The sequence below is a fragment of the Prionailurus viverrinus genome, chromosome A3, assembly GCF_022837055.1.
Source record: "Prionailurus viverrinus isolate Anna chromosome A3, UM_Priviv_1.0, whole genome shotgun sequence".
NCBI lineage: Eukaryota > Metazoa > Chordata > Mammalia > Carnivora > Felidae > Prionailurus > Prionailurus viverrinus.
In genome coordinates, this window is record NC_062563.1 from 90,072,578 (window position 1) to 90,093,963 (window position 21,386).

Below are 21,386 nucleotides of genomic sequence, written 5' to 3' on the forward strand. Positions count from 1 at the left end.
AATGAGACCTGGTAGAGATGGTCAGATTGGTCACTGAAGGGCTCAAAGTCCCGCAGTATATACATATACTACACCCACATATACCCCATACTACCCACCCTCCCACCCACCACCACCACCACCACCCCCAACACTGCACCCCACACACCCCTCCCACACCACACACATACACACACCACACACCCTACAACCCCCCCACATGCCTCAGTCAGTGCAATGGTGGTCACCCCCAACCCTGAGATCTGCCTACCCCACGGCACCAGCTCCCCGAGCTTCTCAGCTTCTCACAGACAGAAACGGGTTGGGAGTGGGGCATCTTCTGTATGAAAAAACGTCTTCCCAGGCCACGTGCAGTTGCACCCCTTTGGGAGAGTCCATCATGACTGCACCCTTGTGTGCCCATTATGAGCTACACGCCTGTCCTGTCCTAGGTGACCCACGCGATGGCCCGAGTGCACTGAGCCAGGGCCGCTGGTTTTCCCTCCTAAACCATCCACCGGGCAGGCTGCGTCAGGGCAGACGGTGGCACAGGCAGGCAGGACAGAGGACCCTGCTCAAAGTGTGCGTGCACGTCTCCATGCTCTCACAGTATGCAGGGGCAGGAGGAGGAGGGAGAAGTGTGGGGAGAAGAGAGAGAGCTGAGAGATCAAAGGCATGTGTGAGAGGATGTGTCTGGGGGCAAGAGGGGAGGGTTACTAGAAAAACAAACCAGCTTGCATCGACATCCTCACACCCCTACTTTCTCAAGCCAGTGCCCACCCTGGGCCTGACACTCCGACTCTTTAAAGGCCGGGCCCTAGTCACTTTCTCCAAACCTAGACCAGGCCCTATCTAGCACAGAAGATCCTGGGAGGTGGAGAAAAAGAGAACTGTGTGGACTCCACCCCAAACCCACTAGCTCTGAGTAACTGGAATCGGCAAGTACAGACATCCTTTGCTGGGGCATAAAGGTCAGGGGCCCTCAGTCCCAGCTGGTCACACTCCATACATCGCAGGATGAACAGTAGCTATCTGTGGGGGGTGAGGCTGCAGGGAACAATGACCGCCTCCATTGAGTATTTTTGTCCGGTTTGAATTTTTTATAAGGAATATATATATATATATGTTACTGTCACAATAGGAAAAAGAGACCAAAGAAAACGCTTGTTCCTATCTTATCTCCTCAGTTGCTTGAGCCACAGAACAGGCTGCTGGCCTCTCCCCTCCCACCCCTCAGATGAAGGGAGCTTGCATCATTAGACCACAGGGAGGCTTAGGTCCTCTGCCTAAAGGATCCTTGTTCCCTGCCCTTCCCTACCCCCACATAAGGTCACCTCTGCTTCTCCTGCTCTTCCCCAGGGAATTTGGGTCTGTGTCTGTCTGTCTCCGACCTGCTTTTCAGGAAGGCCAGGAGTGAAGGGGAAAGACTTTCCTTACCATTTTCTGAGACTCCCCCATCCAGAGCAGAGTGAGGCTGCTTCTGGACCCCAGCCACTGTCACCCATCTACCTCCCTACCAGTCCAGGGCAGGACTGAACTGGACCCTGCCAGGCACCTTGGGTGTCCTGGGACTCAACCAGAGCAGGCCTTCTCCAAAGAGTATGACCCACACCAGCTGGGATGGCAAGGCCACATAACCACCAGCTCCCAGACAAAGCCCACATCCCTCTCCTCGACCCCTTGCTTCTGCTTCCTCCTCCTGCCTATCCAGATGGCCCCTAGAAAATCCCAGACCTGCCAGGCCCTGTGGCACACGGTCCACTGGAGGCTAGAAGGCCACAGACATTGCCGACATGGGCTGATGATCCCTCAGTGAAACGGTGGAGACTCTCTTTACAGAGCCCCACATGCAGCAGATCCCACTGGGCATCTCATCCCCACAAAGCGGGGTTCCCACAGGGAATGTGCCTACAGGGTCCTGTGGCCCAACTCCAGTCCCACCTCCTCTAGGAAGATCTCGCAGCTGCCACCATCCTGGGCCAGCCCAATTCTTCCTCTTTCTGACCAGGCACAGGCACTCTGAACCAAACTCACTCCACAACCAGATCTGTTTGCAGTCTGCTCCACAGCTACCTAGTCCTGTCATATTCTGGGTGCTCAAGGTCTCCCTAGCAGGACTGGGTTCCCTGCAGATACTTACTGAGTAACCCCCCGGGTACACAGCTACAAAGTAAATAAATAGCGCATGGCAGTAAATTCTGAGATGTTACAAGCTCTCAGTGATTCCCTGCCTCCACTCCCTCTCTTTTCCCTCTTGCTCCACCCACCCCTTGCTTGGAGCTCTCATCTGGATGCCCATGGCAGCAAAGCATGGTGGCTAAGAGCTGGGCTCTGCATCCTGAGTGCACACCCTGGCCCCCATCACTTACCAGGTTACTTCCCTAAACCTCCGTGTCCTCAGCCATCCAGTGGGAGCCACCCTCTTGGACCCCTGGTCAGTGCGGAGCCAATGCTTCCCATTTACTCTCAGACAGTGTGAGGGTCAAGGTAGGTGGGGCATCTGAAGCCTCCAAGGCCCAGGCAGCACACACGCAGGAGACGAGGGTTTGACAGTGACGATCATTATCTGGGACTTGTCCCCGGGTGTGTCTGCAGCCAACCCATGATGGGCACCAACAAGAAGGAAGAGTAAGAGGAAACTCCTTGTCCCTGAAGAGAGATGCACAGCTACGATGCTGCGCTTCAGGAGTAACATACATCAGCGCTTCCCGAACTGCAAAGTGCAAAAGGATCACTGGGTCTGGTTAAAATGCAGATCTGAGGCCATGGACGTCCCATGAGAGGTTCCATTTCCACCCAGCTTCCGGGGGATGCCCATGCTGCTGTGGACCACACGTGAGAGGGGGAGACGTGCGGCACGCTCATGTCCAAGGTTCTGTACCTCCTTTACTACCCACACAGTCCAGGAAGCGGGGTCCATTTTCTCCATTCTGTAGATGAGGAAACTAACCCACAGAGAAGGTTTGTCACTTGCCTGAGTCACACAGCGGGTAAGCAATGGATTGGAACCTGAACATGAGGATGCTGAACTCTCAGCCCATGCCCTTGACCTTTAAGATATAACATTTCTCATAAAGCTGAATGCAAACACTCAGGCCTCTGGACACCTTGTCCAGCGACAGAGGCTGGAAAATTCCTGGACGTATACCACAGATGCTGGCACAATCCCAGGAGGATGTCGGGATTCCGACACCCTGGAATGGTCACTGAGGGAACCTTGGGGCTTTGTCCTGTCTGCAGGCCATTAAAACCCTATCTGAGGGCAGCCCAGCCTCCCCCAATGGCCATCAGAGTCCAGAATTCCTGGGAGGACAGAACCATGGAGAAGCCTTCAAGGCCCCTTGCTCATCAGCCAGACCTCCCACAAGCTCCCTCAGGCTGACAAAAGTTCAGCAGGGCCAGCTTGGACTTAGAACTTGGCGCTCAGCCTCTTGCCCTACCTCCCCCCACACCCCAGGGACAGAGGACAAAGGTGGGATGGAAGGGGTAGGGGGCTAGTTGCCTCACCTGTTCCCAAGATTACGACCTTAGTTACTCCTGTCGGTGGGGCTTCCCGGCCCGCGGTACCCAGCTCTCCACCTATTTATCAGGGAATGCTGCTGGGCTAACAGCTGCCACACACCATAACTGGAAATGCCCAGCACCCAGTGAGCCAACCTAGGGCTGATGTCCAACTCACACATGCCCAGGTCAGGGCAGGTCCTGCCAGAGACCGGGGGCAGTAAGGGCTGTGACACACAGGCCCAGGCACACCTGACTCATCGTCAGTTCTTATCAGCCCCAAATGCAGCTTATGACCCAAATAATGGTGCTCCAGTTAGCCCCACATATCATTTGTTCAGTCCCCAAACCCAGGACCATCTTTGTCTCTTCTCCCCCACCTCGCACCCCACATCTGAACTTTGAACTCTGCTGGTTCTATGTGCAAATTATATCCAGAATTCTACCCGGGTCACCACTGTCACCCTGCAGTCCAGTCCACCACGATCTCCCCGCTGGACAGGACAACTCCCTACTATCCCTGCTCCACCGGCAAATAGGCACAAAACACCCTGCTCCTCAGAATGGTAGAAAGGTCCCATCTTTGGGTCCTGGCTCCTCTGACGCTCTGCACCACTCATCCCACACTCACCTTCTTGATGTCCCTGAGCCCAAGGCCACTGCACTTGATCCTCCCAGATCGTCAGGCCACGGTTCCCTCACTCACTCACATCAGGTATCCGTTCATCGGCACCTCCTCAGTCTTCCCTAGTACCCCCAGGGTACATGCCTTATTCTGTTTCTTCAGTGTACTTAGTACTACTGGACATCCCACGTGCGGGTGTGTGTGTGTGTGTGTGTGTGTGTGTGTGTGTGTCCTACACAGTACAATGATGAGACGTCTGTCCTCCCCTGCTCTATACGCAGCAACTGTATTCCATTCATCTCTGCATCCCCCGCACTTAAAAACAGCAGACATCTAAATATTTGTTCAGTGAATGAACAAATTAATCTAGGATTTGACTTTGGAACTTATCTGTCCCCATTCACAATTGAATAATTGTGTAACGTTTCTCTCATCACAAACCCATGGGTCTTACCCATAAGACCAGGAGCTCCTGGAAAGCAAGGGAGTGCTCCCTGCCTCCCATCCCCAATAGGAGCCCTCCGAGGGCAGGAGCCACAGGTGCCAGGCTTAAAGGGGACAGTTCCAAAAAGGGGCCTTCTTTAATCCTGACAGCCTTACCCCCCATTTCTGAGTGAAGAATCTCATTCACTTCCTTGGGAGAGAAGGCACTGGGCTAGATCTGGGAAGTGCCCAACCCAGTGAATGGAGGTGGGTGAAGGTGAGGGAGGTTGGGTGTTGACCACATTCTAGCCCATCATTAGGACACTAATCTTATCACCATTGATAGCTACACCTCTCCTTTATCACTTATTGTGTGCTGGGCACCATACTATGCACTCAACCCTCCCATGATACCTTACTAATCCTCTTAACAGCCCTGTGAGGTGGGTGTGGGGGGCAGACCTCGAGGGTGGCTACAAGCACGGCCTGTGGAGCCAGGCTACCTGGTTTAAGCCCCAGCCCCACCACCCAGGACAGGTCACTTAATCTTTCTACACCTCAGTTTCCATACCTACCTATAATGTGGGGGTAACGGATATCCAATCTGCTCTCCTCACAAGACAACTAGGAACATTAAGTGGGCTATCTGTGGAGCACTCAGAGAATGGGGCCTGGCACAGGAGAAATGCCAGACGAGCGTCAGCTCACGTGTTTCTGCAGACGCAGACACGGAGGCACAGAGAAGTCCAATGAGTTAAGTCACACGGTTCTTTTCAGTAAGTAGGAGAGCCAGGACGTGAACTCAAGCTCCCTGACTCCAGAGACCCTGACCTTGATCACTGCACTAGACTGCCCCCGTCTGCAAGTACAACCAACACACAGAGACCCATGTCCCCATGTCCCTGCCCAACCAAGGAATCCAAAGTCACCCCCTTATTTCTCTAGGGCAGGGTTATGTGTTAGATGGAAGACAAGTTACATCTTTCTTTCCCCTAACCTCTAACTGAAATTTAGTATTTCCACCAATGATGAGTTTTTGCCAACAGTAATGGTATACAGTAGAAGTCAGTACCCATAAGAGTGTTACCAAGAGAAACCAGACATTTTTACATCCCATGACAGTTGTGGCAGATGTTACAAAATATGGTTGATATCCATCACTACTCTGAACTTTAACTTTTTTAAAGTTTATTTATTTTTTGAGAGATCGAGAGACAGTGCAAGTGGGGGAGGGGCAGAGAGAGAGGGAGACACAGAATCCGAAGCAGGCTCCAGACTCCGAGCTGTCAGCACAGAGCCCGATGCGAGGCTCGAACCCATGGACTGCAAGATCACGACCTGAGCCAAAGTCGGACGCTTAACCGACTGAGCCACCCAAGTGCCCCCTGAACTTTAAAGCTATTAGACAACCACTGGACTGCATCACTTAATATAGTGATAACAGACATGTTACTTTAACAAATGTTTCCACATATTGATAAATGTACTTCAATATCATTGGTGTACTTTATATTCTATCCAGTTGAAGGGGTTGTTCTGAAAAGGGGTCTACAGGCTTCACCAGATACCAAAGGGGTCCATGGGACCAAAAGGACTCAGAACATCTGCTCTAGAGTAGGGAGGGAGCAAAGGCAGCAAAAAAGCAGGTCTTTCCCTCCTGCCCCACTACACAACACCCAGGCTGAGATCTCAAAGCAGAGGACAGGCACTGCTCCCCATTTCCCACCCAGGGGTATGGGAGGGCCTGGCCAGGGGCCAGAAGCTGGCTCAAGGCCTTGAGTCTTTCCAGCGTCACGCTACAGTGCTCAGCCTAACCCTCAATACCCTGCATGCCGATGAAGGTGACTCCAGAAAAACAAAAACAGCCAAATGCACCTGCTAGCTAGGGAGCAGGCAAGCTTGTTTTGATCATGCCCCAATACCACAATCTCTAACTTCCTGGAGGGTTGCTCCTCACCTGACCTTTCTTTGCTACAGCTATAACCCACCAGGTATGCAGTTTCTCTCTTGTGACTATGGATGCCACCTCAGCAGAGACAGGCCTCACTTCAGGCTACCGAACAGCTACCACCAGGCTGGGAATGAGGGGTCTTGCAAAGCTGACAGTGGCAGGAATCGAACCCCACCCTCTGAGGCAAATGAAGCGAAAAGGCCTGATGTACTGGCTGGAGAATCTTCCAGAAGGGAAAGTGAGGAGCCAGCACAAAGGAGAGAAAGATATACTGAGCCAGCTCTCCTTTCCTGACTTCACTCTCCCCATGTAGAGAGTTAGTACAAATGGGGGCTACCGGGCTCTGAGTGGAGAGGATTTGCAACCCAGAAAGTAAATGTTGGAGAAAACTGCAGGAGAAAACACAAAAATATCTATCCTTAACATTATCTGCCCCCGTATTCCTACTCCAAGCCAGCCATCAGCCATTTCGAGCCATGTCGTACAGAGTAAATCATTTGCCCTAGAGAGAGTTGCAGCCCCAGACACGAGTCGCCTTGTCTCCACCATCCCCAGGTTCATGAGGCCCTGTCATCTCTGCTTTGTCAGGAACCCCCTGATGTGTAAATAACTAGGATCATGCACAATATCATGGGGCAGGGTGGATTTTTAATTTGAAAGCCATCAATACTTGAAAAATAATGGCAAAGAATTGCCATTCCTGCTATTCCTATGGAGAGTGACCCCAGAGTTGAGAGGGAAAGCTCTTCCTTATGCCAGATTCCTGAAAGGTGCAGAAGAAAAGGCAAAACTGGGGACAGAGGTGGTGCTCATCCACGAATCCTAAACCCACTGGGTGACACGGTGATGGGGAACCATGGTGGCTGGGTCGGACTAACAGGACCCACTGCTCAAGCTGGGCCTCACTGACAGAGAGACCCTGACAGCGAGGCCAGGCACCCGCCTCAGCCACCCCACGTGGAAGGACTCCTTTCAGCAGGCAGGGCATGGGGACCAGGCCTTCCAGACCCAACAACTAGTGCTCAGGTGCTGGAGAACCGAGGTGAAGGGCAACATGAGGAGCTCCTCAGCCAGCGCCACAGTGTCAGCCTCAAGGACAAGTGACTCAGTTCTATCAGGCAAGGGTCTGAGATAGAGGCGGAGGGACAGTCACACTGGGAGGTCTAACCAGGCATAGGATGGGAGCCCTATCTGATCCTGACTCAGCAAACCACCTAGGAAGAAAAAGTTCTGATATCAGAGAAATTTGAATATGGACTCTGATACTAGATGATTATTAAGGAACTGTTGATTTTGTGTGTGATAAGGGCATCGTGGTTATGTTAGGGAGCACGGATTCATTTACACTGTCCTTCTGGTCCCACTTGGGACTAACAGTGCGTTTCCATTAAACCCCAGAGGCCAGGACACAGGCTTTTTTTCCTTATGCTATGACTGAGCCCTGCTCCTGGTCTCTGAGCCTTGTGTGGACCTATGAGCTCAGCCCTGCCCACTCATGGCCAAACCTCAGCACAGGGCCTGGCATGTGGGATCCCGGCACTCAATGCCAACACTGTCCCTCTTAATTTTTTTTAATGTTTATTTATTTTTGAGAGAGAGAGTGGGGGAAGGGCAGAGAGAAAGAGGGAGACACAGAATCCAAAGCAGGCTCCAGGCTCTGCACTGTCAGCACAGAGCCCGGTATGGGGCTTGAACTCATGAACTGCAAGATCATGACCTTAGCTGAAGCTGGACACTTAACTGACTGAGCCACCCAGGTGCCCCCAACACCATCCCTCTTAGAGGCACAGGGCTCTCACCCAGACATAGGAGGCCTCAGCTAGACCTCCCAACATTTCCCAAGTATGTGCCAGGAACAAGAAGGGAGAGTCCTCAAGCAGCTCACATCTTGGTGGGGAAATAAGATAGCCACATAAATCAGGAACGTGGTCAACACCACGAAAGTGCACAAGCTGCATAGGAAAGTTAAAGGGGAGTACTACGATCATTTCGGGAGGGTGGTGACAGGTAAAGACAGGCAGAAAGGGGCTTTGGGGCACGTAGGAGACTGCCTCCAACACTGCACTTAAGGGCTGTGACTTTATTCCGGGCCCTGAAGAGCGCTATGGGGTACAAAACAAGGACCCAGCCTGATGGATGCTGTGCTGTAGGAAGAGCGTGGGACAGCAGGGACAAGGACAGCACAGAGACAAGGCAGGGGCGACAGGCAGGAAGCTGACACAACCCAAGGCAGGTCCCATGGCTGGGCTGACCCAAGCAACTCCGTACGCCTCAGCGGTTACTTCTCATCGTAAATTAATAAACTGCCATTCTGGTTTATAAAAAGGCAGCAGCAGCTATGCTAACAGTCCAGAACAGAAGTAAAAAAAAAATAATAATAATTTCCTAAACTAGGACAGGAGCAATGGGAGGGGCTAGGAGTGCCCTCCCTCTAGGGCCTCCTTTCCTCCCCTAGCAGTAGGGTGCCTCCACCCTGCACTCTCAGTACTTAATGACAGCAGGGACTGCTACTTACCTTTTACCCCCAAACCCAGGGATGGGGCCTGATATTTGGAACACTTTCTAATACTTGCTGGATAAATGAGATGGAATTGGCAAGGACTCAGCTAGTCCCAAAAATAAGTTGAAAAAAAATTATTTTAAGGTCATAGCAGGAAGACAGGAAGGAGATCCAGGTTCTAGTTCTGGATCTACTAAGTGGCTTTAAACCAATCATTTCACCTCTGTAAAAGGGAGCAATAAGAAAAGCCAGTTAGGGGCGGGAGGGGTGCCAACTAAGACTGTCATTACTCAGGGAGCCGGAGGGAAGCTGGAAAACCTCCTCCCCACAGTCTCCTGCATGGGATGCCCTTCCTCCTCTCCAAAACCCCACACAAGCATTCTTCCTCACATACTAACAGATACAATGACGTGTGCAGGGCCCTCAGGCCCATCTTCTGGCTCCCCACGCCCACAATCAAACCCACCCTTTGATTTGGTATCTACAGCAAGACTGTAAGCCAGACGCAGTCCTGGGGCAGGATATTGCCTCTTATCGGCCACAGGATGATTCTTATCACCCACTCTAGAACCAATAGTCCTCAGAGCCCAGAAGCGTCACTTCAAGAGCCGCCCCAGCCTCCGTGGACATGGCTTGCTCAACTCACCTCAGAGCCCAGCCAGGTCCAGCTTCCCTCCTAGACACAAACATCTCAGCTAGTGCCCCCTACTGCTGCAGGCTCCAGAGGCCTGTCACTGTCAGCTTGCCTCAGACTGGCCAGCGACTATGCTCACTTGGCAGAGGAAAAGCCATAAAAATGCCCAGAGACGAGTCTAACCACCCCCACAGCAGCAGGAAGTGTGTACAGCCAAAAGCACGAGGTAGGGGAAAAAGCACTGGGCTTGCAAGTCAGAGATCTGGCTGCCACTAACAAGTCATGTGACCTTGGACAAGTCATTTCACCTCCTGAGACGGCAGTCTCCACATCTGTAAAAATGGGGGTCACCTTGTCTGCCCACAGGAAAGAATGAAATGAGATGATGCCAGGAAAGCACTCTGAAAAGTAGGCCAAACCACACATAAAGATTTGGGTTCACTGTCTATCAAGGGCCTTTTATAAGCCGTCATCAGCCCCTACGAGCAAGGTGGCCCAGGACCCCCCCAGTGATGACTCTGTCCAGGAGGAAGGAGAGAACCAGCAAGATGACCTCTCTCAGACGGTCTTGGTCAAATGGGGGTTGGGGACTAGGAAGAAATTCTACGTAACCACACCCCCTCTCCAGTTTGATCCTAACCCCATATTCACCCAACATAGGAGTGTTGGGTCATAGGGGACAAAGCTAAGCAGTGTCTGTCCCCTCTGCCAGGGTCCCAGTTCAGACGCACCATAGGTGGAGATGACAAATAAACATCCTGTGTGGGATGGTCAGTCTGAGCATAGGTAAAACCTGTGTGTGGAGAACGCTGTATTTGTGCAGACAAACATTAAATGCATAGAATAACTTTGAAAAGTTACCCAAGAACTGGCAGTACTCATGCCTCTGAAGACAGGAGCTGGATGATTTAAGGTCAGGGCAAAGGAGATTTTTTCATGGCATACCTTCTGTACCTTCAGAATTTGAACCAAGTAAACTACTCAAAGAAATGATAATAATGGGGCACCTGGGTGCCTTAGTCAGTTAAGCATCGACAATTGATTTCGGTTCAGGTCATGATTTGTGAGACGAGCCCCACGGCAGGCACAGCATGGAGCCGGCTTGGGATTCTCTCTCACCCTCTCTCTCTGCCCCCCACCCACATGAGCACGTGTGGTCTCTCTCTCTCAAAATAAATAAACTTTAAAAAAAAAACACAAAATAAAACAAAATGTTAAATACTACCACTATATTAAAATAATAATAAATAAATAAATATAAAGTCAAGCTGTTTTGCTAAGAGAGGCACGGAGGAAACTAAGATTGGCTCCCCTCTCCTGGCCCAGCCCCAGAACACTCATTTTCCCTTCAGGAAGGGAAGTCTCCCTCCCAAAAACTCACCCAGCCTCCATCACAGCCTCAGCTATCATTCAAGGACCTGCCTCCCCCAGAAAGCCACCCTGATCACTCCAACCCTGCTGAATTCACCCTTCTCCTGACCCCTTCCTTCTCTCACATGTGTGTATGCTGCTTTGTAGGTTAATTATCCTTCCTGGGTAAGTCTTGTTTCAAACACATTTTTGCCCTTCTAGGGAAAGGGCTATACATTTCTTTCTCTTGTTTTCTCCAAAGCCCTGACCTAGGCACAGCGGTTGCCTAGTAATTGCTTCCTAAATATTGAACAAAAGGAAAAAAAAAAAAAAAGCAAACGACTGCATCACTGTGAGGCACTGGATGGCTCAGAGTGTTCTGTCACAGCAAAACAAGCACGTGATTCTTGAGAAAGGTCAGGAAGTCTTATATCTGGTGATGCTCCCAAGCTCTGCTCTACTGCACAAGCCAATGGGAGCAAATCTCTCCAGGGCTGGGGTGTCCAGGGCCAAGGCAGAGCTTCCCAGGCTCCCCCAAGCTCCTGAGAGACACTCTGGTGACACTGATATCCTCCCTCCCAAAGTCCCACACAACACCTCCAGCCCCTGAGACAGACATGACTGGATTTGGAGCTGCAGATCACACACGCCCCAATCAGCCAAGGCCTCACACAAGAGAAGCAGGCCATGCTTACAGAGCCCCAGAGACTGGCCCTGTGGAGGAGAGAGAAACCTTCAGGAGGGCAGCAGCAGAACCCCCGTCCTATGCAGAACCAAATCATGAAAGAAATGGGGGAAAACTGAGGGGGACAGTATAGAGTGGTGATGAAGAGCACAGAATCTGAAGCTAGGGTCCCTGGGTGCAAATCCTGACCCTGCCATGTATGTATGCCTTTAGAAAAGTCATTTCAGGGTGCCTGGGTGGCTTAGTTGGCTAAGCGTCCAACGTTGGCTCAGGTCATGATCTCACGGTTCATCAGTTCAAGCCCTGCATTGAGCTGTCAGCACAAAAGTCTTCAAATCCTCTATCTCCCTCTCTCTCTCCCTGCCCCTCCCCCGCTCATGCAAGCTCATGAGCTCTCTCAAAAATAAACACTAAAGAGGTGCCTGGGTGGCTCAGTCGGTTAAGTGTCCGACTTCAGCTCAGGTCATGATCTCGCGGTCCATGAGTTCGAGCCCTGCGTCAGGCTCTGGGCTGATGGCTCAGAGCCTGGAGCCTGCTTCTGATTCTGTGTCTCCCTCTCTATCTGCCCCTCCCCCGTTCATGCTCTGTCTCTCTCTGTCTCAAAAATAAATAAAAAACGTTAAAAATTTTTTTAAAGAAAATAAAAAATAAAAATAAACATTAAAAAAAATTTTAAGCGAAAAAAAAGAAGTTACTTCACCTCTCTGTGCCTCAGTTTCTCCATTTGTTAAACAGAGTAACAATACCTATACCTCAAGGGGCTCCTCTGAGCTACAGTAAGTCAAGCCCATAGGACAGTGGCAGCACAAAGAAATGGCTTAGTAAATGATATGCCTCCCTAACAAGGCAATAACAGCCCCCTGAAACAGACTGCTACATGCTGCCAAGGTGGACCTCACAGGTCTTCAGTGTTCGTCTCTTCCTCAAGGAGGTGTCCCTGACCACAGCCGAGCCCAGCAGCTCTGTATGCTCTGAACATCTCCAGTTCTCCCTGGCAAGGCCTGAAAACACAGCACTTGCCTATGGCCCTTTCTCCAAAAATATGCGGTTCATCCTCCTAACAAAGCCATTACCTTCCCGGCATTCAGGCTGGGATATCCATGCCCTCCCCTCCTCTGAGCCCCTCCACCCCACCCAGTGTCCAGACACTCCAGAAAAGCCTGTGGATGAGACTGCTCCTCCAGGCCCATAGATAAGCCCCAAGGCCCCCTACCCTATCCTAGCAGCAATGTCCGTCTCACACTAAAACCCCCTGGGATGCACACAGGGCCCCAAATGCCTTCTCTTCGTTGGCCTGAAATCCTACGGGCTGCCAGGGCCTAACAGAGACCAGCAGAGCCCCACCCTCCACTGACGGCTGACTAGCTGAGTCGGTCCCCTCCCCAGCCTCAGCCCCCTCATCGAAGCACTCTTCGAGCTCTGACATTGCAACTCCATGATCAAGGGCTGTGCTTCCCCTCCCCGCCGCACCCCAACCCCTGGGTCAGCTGAAGGTTGAGGTGGTCCGTGATAAAGCCCTTCCCTTGTGCAGCTCCTAGAAGTGCTGCCTCCTGGGAATGGGACCTTCGGAGTCCCTGCTGGCTTGCCCTTCACTAAGGAGAGGCCTGGGCCCAGCCCCACACCCAGGCCTCAGCCCCACCAACCGACCAACACTGGGCTGTCCAAGTGCGGCTCTTCTCACTGGCTGCCATCCTTCCTGAGGGAAGAAATAACCTAAGGGGTCCTCGGGCAGCTCACCAAAAGCAAAGCCGTTAGACCCTTCACTGGCAGCACAGCCAGCTATATAAAGGACCCACATTGTAGACTGATTTTTATCACTTGGCTGTGAAAAGAGCCAACGCTTCTTCATGACTACACAATTTTAAAGAGGACTGGACCTGTACAAGGAAAAACATAGCAAACTGACTTGCAGAGAGCCCGGAGAGCTCCTGTCATTGTGTTAATGATCTGTCCCGGCACAGGATAGGAAGGGCAGGGAAAATGTGGACAAGGCCAGGCTAGTCATCTAGCTTCGGCAAGAGCGTCGTGGCACCAGGGGACCAACAGTAACAAGTGCAGCCGGCGGCTCCCATCAGTGGAAAGGGAGAGCCCTCCGGTTGCCTGGAGTGGAGGAGCTGCTGAGTTATGCCTGTCCCCGGCTGGCTTCGGAGAGGAGAACAGGGCAGAGACGGGGTTCCCACCCAGGGCCAGATGCAGAGGGAAGGGGAAGCTGCTGTGCCAGTCAGGAACCGCCCAGTCGGACGGAGGAGTCACTTCCTACCCCTCCCCTCTGCCCCAGCACCGCTGCTCAAGCAACCCCAAATAAAAACTACCCGTAACTCAGGGAGTGGGAGTCAGACCCTACCCCTCCACCCCCCACAGCCAAAGCAGACTTCCCCAGCAGCTCCACAGGTCTGGGGTTGGAGCAGGAGCCAAAACCAAGGACCCTCATGGCCTCAGCTACTTCCTGAGGAGCAGTCACATCTGGAACCTGGTGGAGAGAAGGCTGCGGGGTCACGGGCACAGGCTGTCTGGAGGCTAAGAGATGAATGGAAGCCCTCAAACACCAGCCCAACCTAGGCCAGCAGGCTGCATTTTCCCTCAGGTGCATCTCGCAGTGCCCCCAACCCCACCACTCTCAAGGGGATCTCAGGTCTCCATGCCCAGCCAGGCAGAATACTGTAGTCTCAAACCTAAGCTGTCCTGGGCCACAGGCCTCCACAAGGCCCTCCATAAAATCAGTGGCACGGGTCTGACCAGATGCAGCAGAACCTATCAGGGTGCCACAGTTAGCAGCCTGTCCATGGTCCCAACAGTTCTATTCTTTGGGATAAAAAAAACCAAACTGGTCCCGACCCAAATTAAACCCAGACTCAGCCTTCCCAAGGGGCCAGGCTCTAACCATCAATCTAATAGGCCCAGGATGGGTGGGGAGGGGTTCTTTACAGCAGGGACTCTTTTACTCCACACACAGCACCCACTGGAGAGTAGTACCAGGAAGGGTACAGAGATAAAAACCAGAGAGGAAATAGTGGAGAAACATCTCAGGATTTTCAGACTTGTGATGATGCATATATGGCTTTACTGGGGGGAGACAGCTATAATCAGTTTCCTCCTGTATTACGTTAAATTATGTTTTGAGGACTTCCTCTTCAATTATTTGGAGCCTCCAGTGAAATCCCTCACCTCAAAGAGCACCCCTTGACAAAGGAGCTTCAGGAGCCATGAAGGCACCTCGCACCAGTCACCATCATCACCATCATCCCACAAGGCAGGGTCCTCAGCGTAACCACAACACCCATACTTTGAAGCCTTGCTCTAGGTCTGCAACTATACCAAAGCTTTTACAGACACTGTCTTATTTAACGTTGCGATTCCATAATTATTTTTCTGACCTTTGCAGAAATGAGGAGACGGGTTAAGAAACTCGCCTGCTAGGAAGTCACAGACCTAGGAGTGAAACCCCAGTCTCCAGGTTCTTAAACACTGGGCTGTCCAGCCTCCCCGACAGGGCAGGGGCAGCTCCAGCCCAGGCTGCTGGGGGGTGCTACAAGCTGATCCGAGCCGGGCTACAGCACTGCAAGAGGCCTCCCAACCCCAGCCCTAGTTTTCAAACCTGGAGCAGCAAAGAGAATGAAGGACTGCAAGGGGTCAGCCTATTTCATCAGGCACTCTCATACTCCTGGATGCACTCTGCCACCCACGGTCCTAGGGTTTTCCCAGGCTCAGGCTCTTCTAAGTTCTGTATTGTTTCCCCCCATCACGTGAGAAAGTTTTTTTACAGGTCAGGGACATCACCCAGACACTGTTACCAACAACCTCCCTCCACTATCATTGCTCTTCACTGACCAACAACCACATCTAGATGCTTTACCTGCACTCTCATTTCATGCCTCACATCAATCTTGTAATAGCCCCATTGGACGGATGAGAAAACTGAGGCACCAAGAGTTTATTTGACTTGCCACAAGGTGGCAAGTTTGAGACTAGAATCTGTTTCTTGCAACTCCACAGCCCCATCATCATAACCATGAGGCTGCCCTTCCCCAGTCAGGTTCTGTCTTGGTGACACAGGGCTGCTATCTACCTTCCACGAGACCACCACAACTGACTGGCTCCTGGAGTTAGAGTGGATGGTGTTCTCCACCATTATTCAAAGCTGAGGAGGCTACACCCTGGTCCTCTCCATCTTGCCCTCTCTCCATTGGGAAATGTGCAGACTCACTGTCTTAACAGCTCACGCCAGGGTGCTCCCAGGATATGCAACCAGGAGTGGCCATTAAAGTCAGAGGTGGGAGGTGGGGACCAGAGTTGGGAGCAGCAGCTCTCACCCTCTGTCAGTAGGCATGCTGTTAGATCCAGCTTCTGGAAGATCAGGCAGATTTCACAGACTTTTCCTCGTCCCACCAGGAGGGCCCCTCTCCTTTCTGCCCCCTCCAGGTTCTATAAATAACCCAGGTCAATGCAACAGAGGAAAAGCAGCTGGTAGGTGCAGAAAGATCCTGGTGAGAAAGAGGACTTCTATAAAATAAATTAAGGCTCCCTTCAGATCAAGGGGTGGCAAGTCAAATTCACCAAGAGGGACTGTCCTTGGCTGCAAACAGGCAGGCCCACCTGGGCCTACAAGCACAGACAGCTCAGGAAGAACCAAAGACCAAGAAGAAATCAAGAGCAGAAATTGAAAAAGATCAAAGCTGCCCCCACCCCAAGTCACGGACTTCACAGAGGCTTCTCCCCACAAGCCTAGAGACTTTCTGTCTCCCCCTGTATACCAGGGGTATCATGTACTAGTCTGGTCAGATTAGCTGAGTGGTGGAGGCTGAAGGACCAGGAAAGAAAGGGGTGGAATGAATTTGGGGACAGAAGCCTCTTCAGGAAAAAAAAGGGCTAAGAGATCCAGAGGAGAGCTTTCTGCCCCACCCCCACGGCCTCCCTCAGCCAGAAAGGAAGGAGAGGACAGAAAAGCGGAGGAAAAAAACAAAACAAGGGCCAAACTATACCACATGATTCCACACCCAGCAACCAAACAGCAGCAACTCAGAGAAAAGGAGAGGAGAAGGCCAGGGGAGGGGGGAGGGGGAGTCAGGTCACAGCCCTGCCCTGAACCTGCCCTATGCTACCCAGCTTCCCATTCCAGGCCACAGAGCCATGAAGGCCCTTTCCTCCACACGTTTTGAAAAACATTCAAGGTCAGATCCTTTCTAACCAAATCCTGCTCTCATATGGGTCTGCACCTGCTCCAACAAGGTTTCCTAGATTTACTCAGTTAGATGCCATTCCAGGTGGGCAAACCTTTTCAGCACCTGTCCCCACCTAGGGCACACCCCTGCCCCCATCCCTTTACCCTCTTCATCCAGGGTCCCTGGGGTCCAGGGGAGGTGTCACCCCAGTTAACCCCTTGAATGATCCACAGCAGGTGCTCAGCCCTAGGGACTGGCTTTCAGATCCTGCCCAAGTCCAAACAGGAAATGGGGCTCCAAGTCTGAAGCCTTGATCTTAACACAGGGAAGGTTAAACACTGCCAAAATAAATGATTAAAAAACACACAGGCCCTTCTAGGTGGAAGTGGCTGGGAGATGATCTCCTGCTGTGCACTAACTGTGACGCTGCCTTCACCTCAAGCAGGACAGGCAGGACACTTGAAGGCTGCCTGAAGGGTTTCCTTCCTTTAATTAAGAGGTTCTCCTGTTTTCAGAACAGGGACACAGAGGGGCAGGGTTCCAGAGGCCATCCAAATACCAGGCAAGAAGCAGATGCCCTCTGCATTTTCCAGATTTGGTGGGGCATCTCGGGTCAATCTAGCCGTCAAGTAGAACACTGCACCTTTCCTTCCCCCACAGGGCGAGGCCGTGGGCCTCTCCACTACCCTGCGGGCCTGGCTTGGGGCAAGCGCCTGCAGTGCCCCTCCCCTTCCAGGAAAGGGAGACAGGCCCAGAGGCCCTAAGAATGGCCCCAAGATTTTCCTTCTTGAGGTTCCCATGGTGCAAGGGCCTCTGGATCCCACCCCGAACTTTACCGGGCAATCTACTCCTAAGGCTAGGCCACCAATCATACCTCCCCCCTAGGCTACCCAAGGACACACCAGCAGCCAAGCATTGAACGTCGCAAGGAAGGGGATCGATCGGAAGGGGACCCAAAATGCAAAGAAGCGGTTTATGCCCTTGAGCGCGCGGCAAAGGGCGCACAGCCCTGGCCGAGGTTCGGGGTCCCGCTCCCCCGCCAGCCCCGCCCAGCGAGGCCTTTAACCGTTTCCGCGCTCTCGGCGCCCCTCACTCACTGCGTGTGCTGGGCGCGGCCTGCGCCGAAGACCTCGTCCAGCGCCACCGTGGCCTGGCCCAGGAACTTGTCGACGCCGATGAGGGAGCGGTGCATGGTGGTGAGCACCAGCTCACAGGCGGCAGCGGAGCCCGCGGCCCAGGGCGCCGGGCCCGCGTCGGCCTCCTGCGCCCGCAGCAGGCCGTCCAGGGCACCAGGCGGCAGCTCGAAGGAGCACTCCTCGCGCCACTCCGGGCAGCCCGGCGTCTTCTCCACCACCGACGTGCTGTACTTCTCACGGCCCACCTGGATCACCGTGTACGCGTCGCTAGTACTGCCCGCTCCCGAGCTCTTGCCCCGCAGCCCGCGGGCCCGCAGCACAGTCACCTGGACGTGCGTGGGTAGCCAGCGGGAGGGCCCAGCCGCCGGCTCGGCGTCCCGCACCAGGGCCATGGCGGGGCAGGCGACAGCGGACGAGGGCCGGCAAAAGCGGGAGCAGACACGGAGACCGTGAGAGGAACCAGGCAGCGGGCGGAGGGCTGTCAGGAGCCGGCTCCGAGCCCCGCCGCCGCCACCACCGGGCCGCCGCAGCTGCGGGCTGGGCTGGGCCGAGCCGGCAGCCGCCTCCCCGCCTCCCCGGCCGCCGGCCGCGCCACGACGTCAGCGCCCCGCCTCTCGCCCTGCCCCGCCCCGCGACCCAGACCCGCGCGGCGGTGCGGCAGTGCAGCGGGGGCACTGGCTGTCGCGCCCCGGCGCTGGCCTCCGCAGACCCGACCGGAGCTGGAGGGGCCGACGAGGACCAAGGGGTGGGGCGTGCGGCCACTGCAGAGGGGTGGGCGGGGCTCCGGCATTGGCCCCGCCCCGGCCTGGGGGCACCCGCGGAACCCCGCCTCGCTTGCGGGAGCGCGGCACCCTCTGCCCGGTATGAAAAGCCCGCTCCGCGTCTCCCGGCCAATCCCAAATCTTTCTTCAAGATGTCCCTGCTCCGAAAGCCCTGCCCTGCAACTGCCCCGGCCCGCCCCTCCTGGAATGGCCATCCTCTTGGCGCGGGCAAGTGGGGGTGGGGCGGGACCCCGCTGCCCCCTCCGTCTCGAGCCGCGCTCCAACCCTCCTCCAGCCGGTCCCTGCCAGGGAAGATGCTGCGTGAAACCAGAAGTGAGTCCCGCTCTGGCACGTGACTGTCCCGCGACAGCGAGCTGGAAGCCGGTGAGCTGCCCCGGCTTCGGACCTCCGCGCGCTTCGGGGACCTACTGATGAAACGAGACCGCGCCGCGGAAGGCGGGAGAGCTGGGCTCGCCCTTAGCGGACACTGCGGTGGGGAGCAGCGTGATGAATAAATAAGTAACGACATCAATATTTCAGCTGGAGCTCCTGCGTCACTGGTTGGCGGAAATTATAGGCTCTAATGGGAGTTTTAAACAATTACTTCCACCCATTAAGTGCCTACTACGTGCCTGTGTGTAAAGCCCAGGGGTATGATTTGAATGCTTGGCTTATTATTAATAATGATAACAATGGTTAGTAATTATAGATGCTGCATTTTGGCCAGTGCCGGTCCATGTACTTTATATGCATTACCTCATTTTATCCTCAGAGCAACCTTCTGGATGAGTATGAGTTTTATTCCTATTTTCCAGAAGGTAAAATTTCAGCTTAGAGAGGCTAAACTGCCCACGATCCATAACTGGCAAAGGTGGAATTTGAATCCACACAGATGACCCCACAGCCTGTACTTTTTAAAATCCTAATTTTTAAATAAAATGTAACACATACACCTAAAGAAAATCAAATAGGACAGAAGCGCTTATGATGAAAAGCGAAAGATTCCCTCTCCACGGCTGGATCCAAAGAAAACTCACTTACAGCCATTTGTGTTTTCAAGCCTGGTGGGTACCTCCATCTCTCTACATAAAATGCTTACATAGATGGATTTATCAGGGCCATTATCTATTGTCTTCCTGCTGTGACAGATAATGTATCTCACAACCATTTCCCTCCCTCAATCTTATGTGATAACCTATTATTTTTAGTTCCTCTGGCTGGCTACTTTTATGATGGAAACCTGTATTTCTCCTTGGGAAGACTCTCCACAGTACCCCTTGACATCCTGTGCTATGAGAGAAGGATGCCAAAAATCCCAACTCTGCCGGCCATGTTCTCCACCACAATATAGATACAGAGAACCAGTACACCAGGCACTGGGGATCCATGGGAACACACACACCACAGGCCTGATCCTGACAGCCTGCCACCTTATCCCTGCATTCTGAAGACTGGGGTGGAGGAGTCCTGGGCACTGAGCCCCATGGTCCAACATCCCTGTGGATAGCACCTATCTTTGAGGCAGCCAGATCTGCCTGTGGGTCTTGGCTTTCTGCCACTTCACAGCAATAAGATCTGAAGATTAAACCAGCTCTCTAACCTCTATCAGCCTCATTTACTCATCTAGAAAATGAGGATAATGATGCCTACTTCAAGCAGTTGCAGAGAAGATTGCGTGAGAAAATATTGTGAAAGATTTTAATGCAGTGGAGACCATCACAGATGATCTCAAGGCATCTGAAAATCATATACAGCTTTTCTTCCGATTATAAACATAACTTGGAAAATGCAGAAGAAAATAAAGGAAATACAAATAGGTCATAATCTCCCCACCCAGAAGTAAACATTGTTAACCATTTGTTGTGTTTCTATCCAAGCTTTTCTCTACACTCTGTTGTTGCTGTGTTTGCATTACGCCTGTGAGGCAGCTGTAGTGTAGCTTTGGAGTGGGCGTTGGAGCCCCGGTTCTACCATTTACTTTACATGTATTATCTCATTTACCCCTGAAGACAACCGTTTAAGGCAGGTGCTGTTGCCACCTTCATTTTCACTGATGAAGAAACCAAAGCGGAGAGAGAGCTTGGGTAATTTTCTCCACGTTTCTAACTGGAAAATTGCAGAGAATGGGCTTGAACTCAGGTCTGAGGGACTACTGCCTGTGGCACTCTGCTCTCACACTAGCTTGTTGGTCATATAAGCACTACATAATTCGGAGTTGATAAAGCAGGAAGTGTTGTCATACCCATTTTACAGATGAAGAAATCGAGGTATAAAAACGTTAAGAGACTTAACCAAGGTTGCACTCAGGACGAAGCCCCAGCTTTAAGAATGGATTCCCCAAGGGCTTTGCAAATGAAGACATCTTTACCAAACTGCAACTAACATACATTAGTCACCCTTCTTTAATGGTTCTGTTTAACCTGTTTCCTAGTTCTCTAACACAACTAGACTGCCCCCCCCCCCCCATGGAGTAGCAAGGCTGCAGGAAAGGACAAAACAGAACTCAGATGGACTACTCCCTCTCTCCTTCCTCCTGCCCTGGCCCACGCAGTTTGGCAAGCTCAGGCTTCCTGTTGGCCTGGGACTGCAGCTATAGGAGGGCAGTGAAGCCAGGCAGGGCTCCCCTGCAGGTCACTTGGCCCTAGGAGGAAAGGGCTGGGTCTTTTAGCTATCTGTGGGTGA

At 52.7% G+C, this 21,386-nt stretch overlaps 1 protein-coding gene across 3 annotated transcripts in view; it reads right to left on the bottom strand.

Moving 5' to 3' along the window:
* The window catches only part of RAB11FIP5 (RAB11 family interacting protein 5), a 37,986-nt gene extending 19,341 nt beyond the window's left edge, over positions 1-18,645 (bottom strand). The window contains exon 1 of one of the 3 annotated variants that reach the window (XM_047853299.1): positions 17,905-18,645. In XM_047853299.1, coding sequence (XP_047709255.1) covers positions 17,905-18,335 — 431 coding nt within the window. In that variant the 5' untranslated portion in view covers positions 18,336-18,645. The remainder of the gene's footprint in view (positions 1-17,904) is intronic. The other 2 variants (XM_047853300.1, XM_047853301.1) reach the window with 2 other exon arrangements.
* Between the last annotated feature and the right edge of the window lie 2,741 nt (positions 18,646-21,386).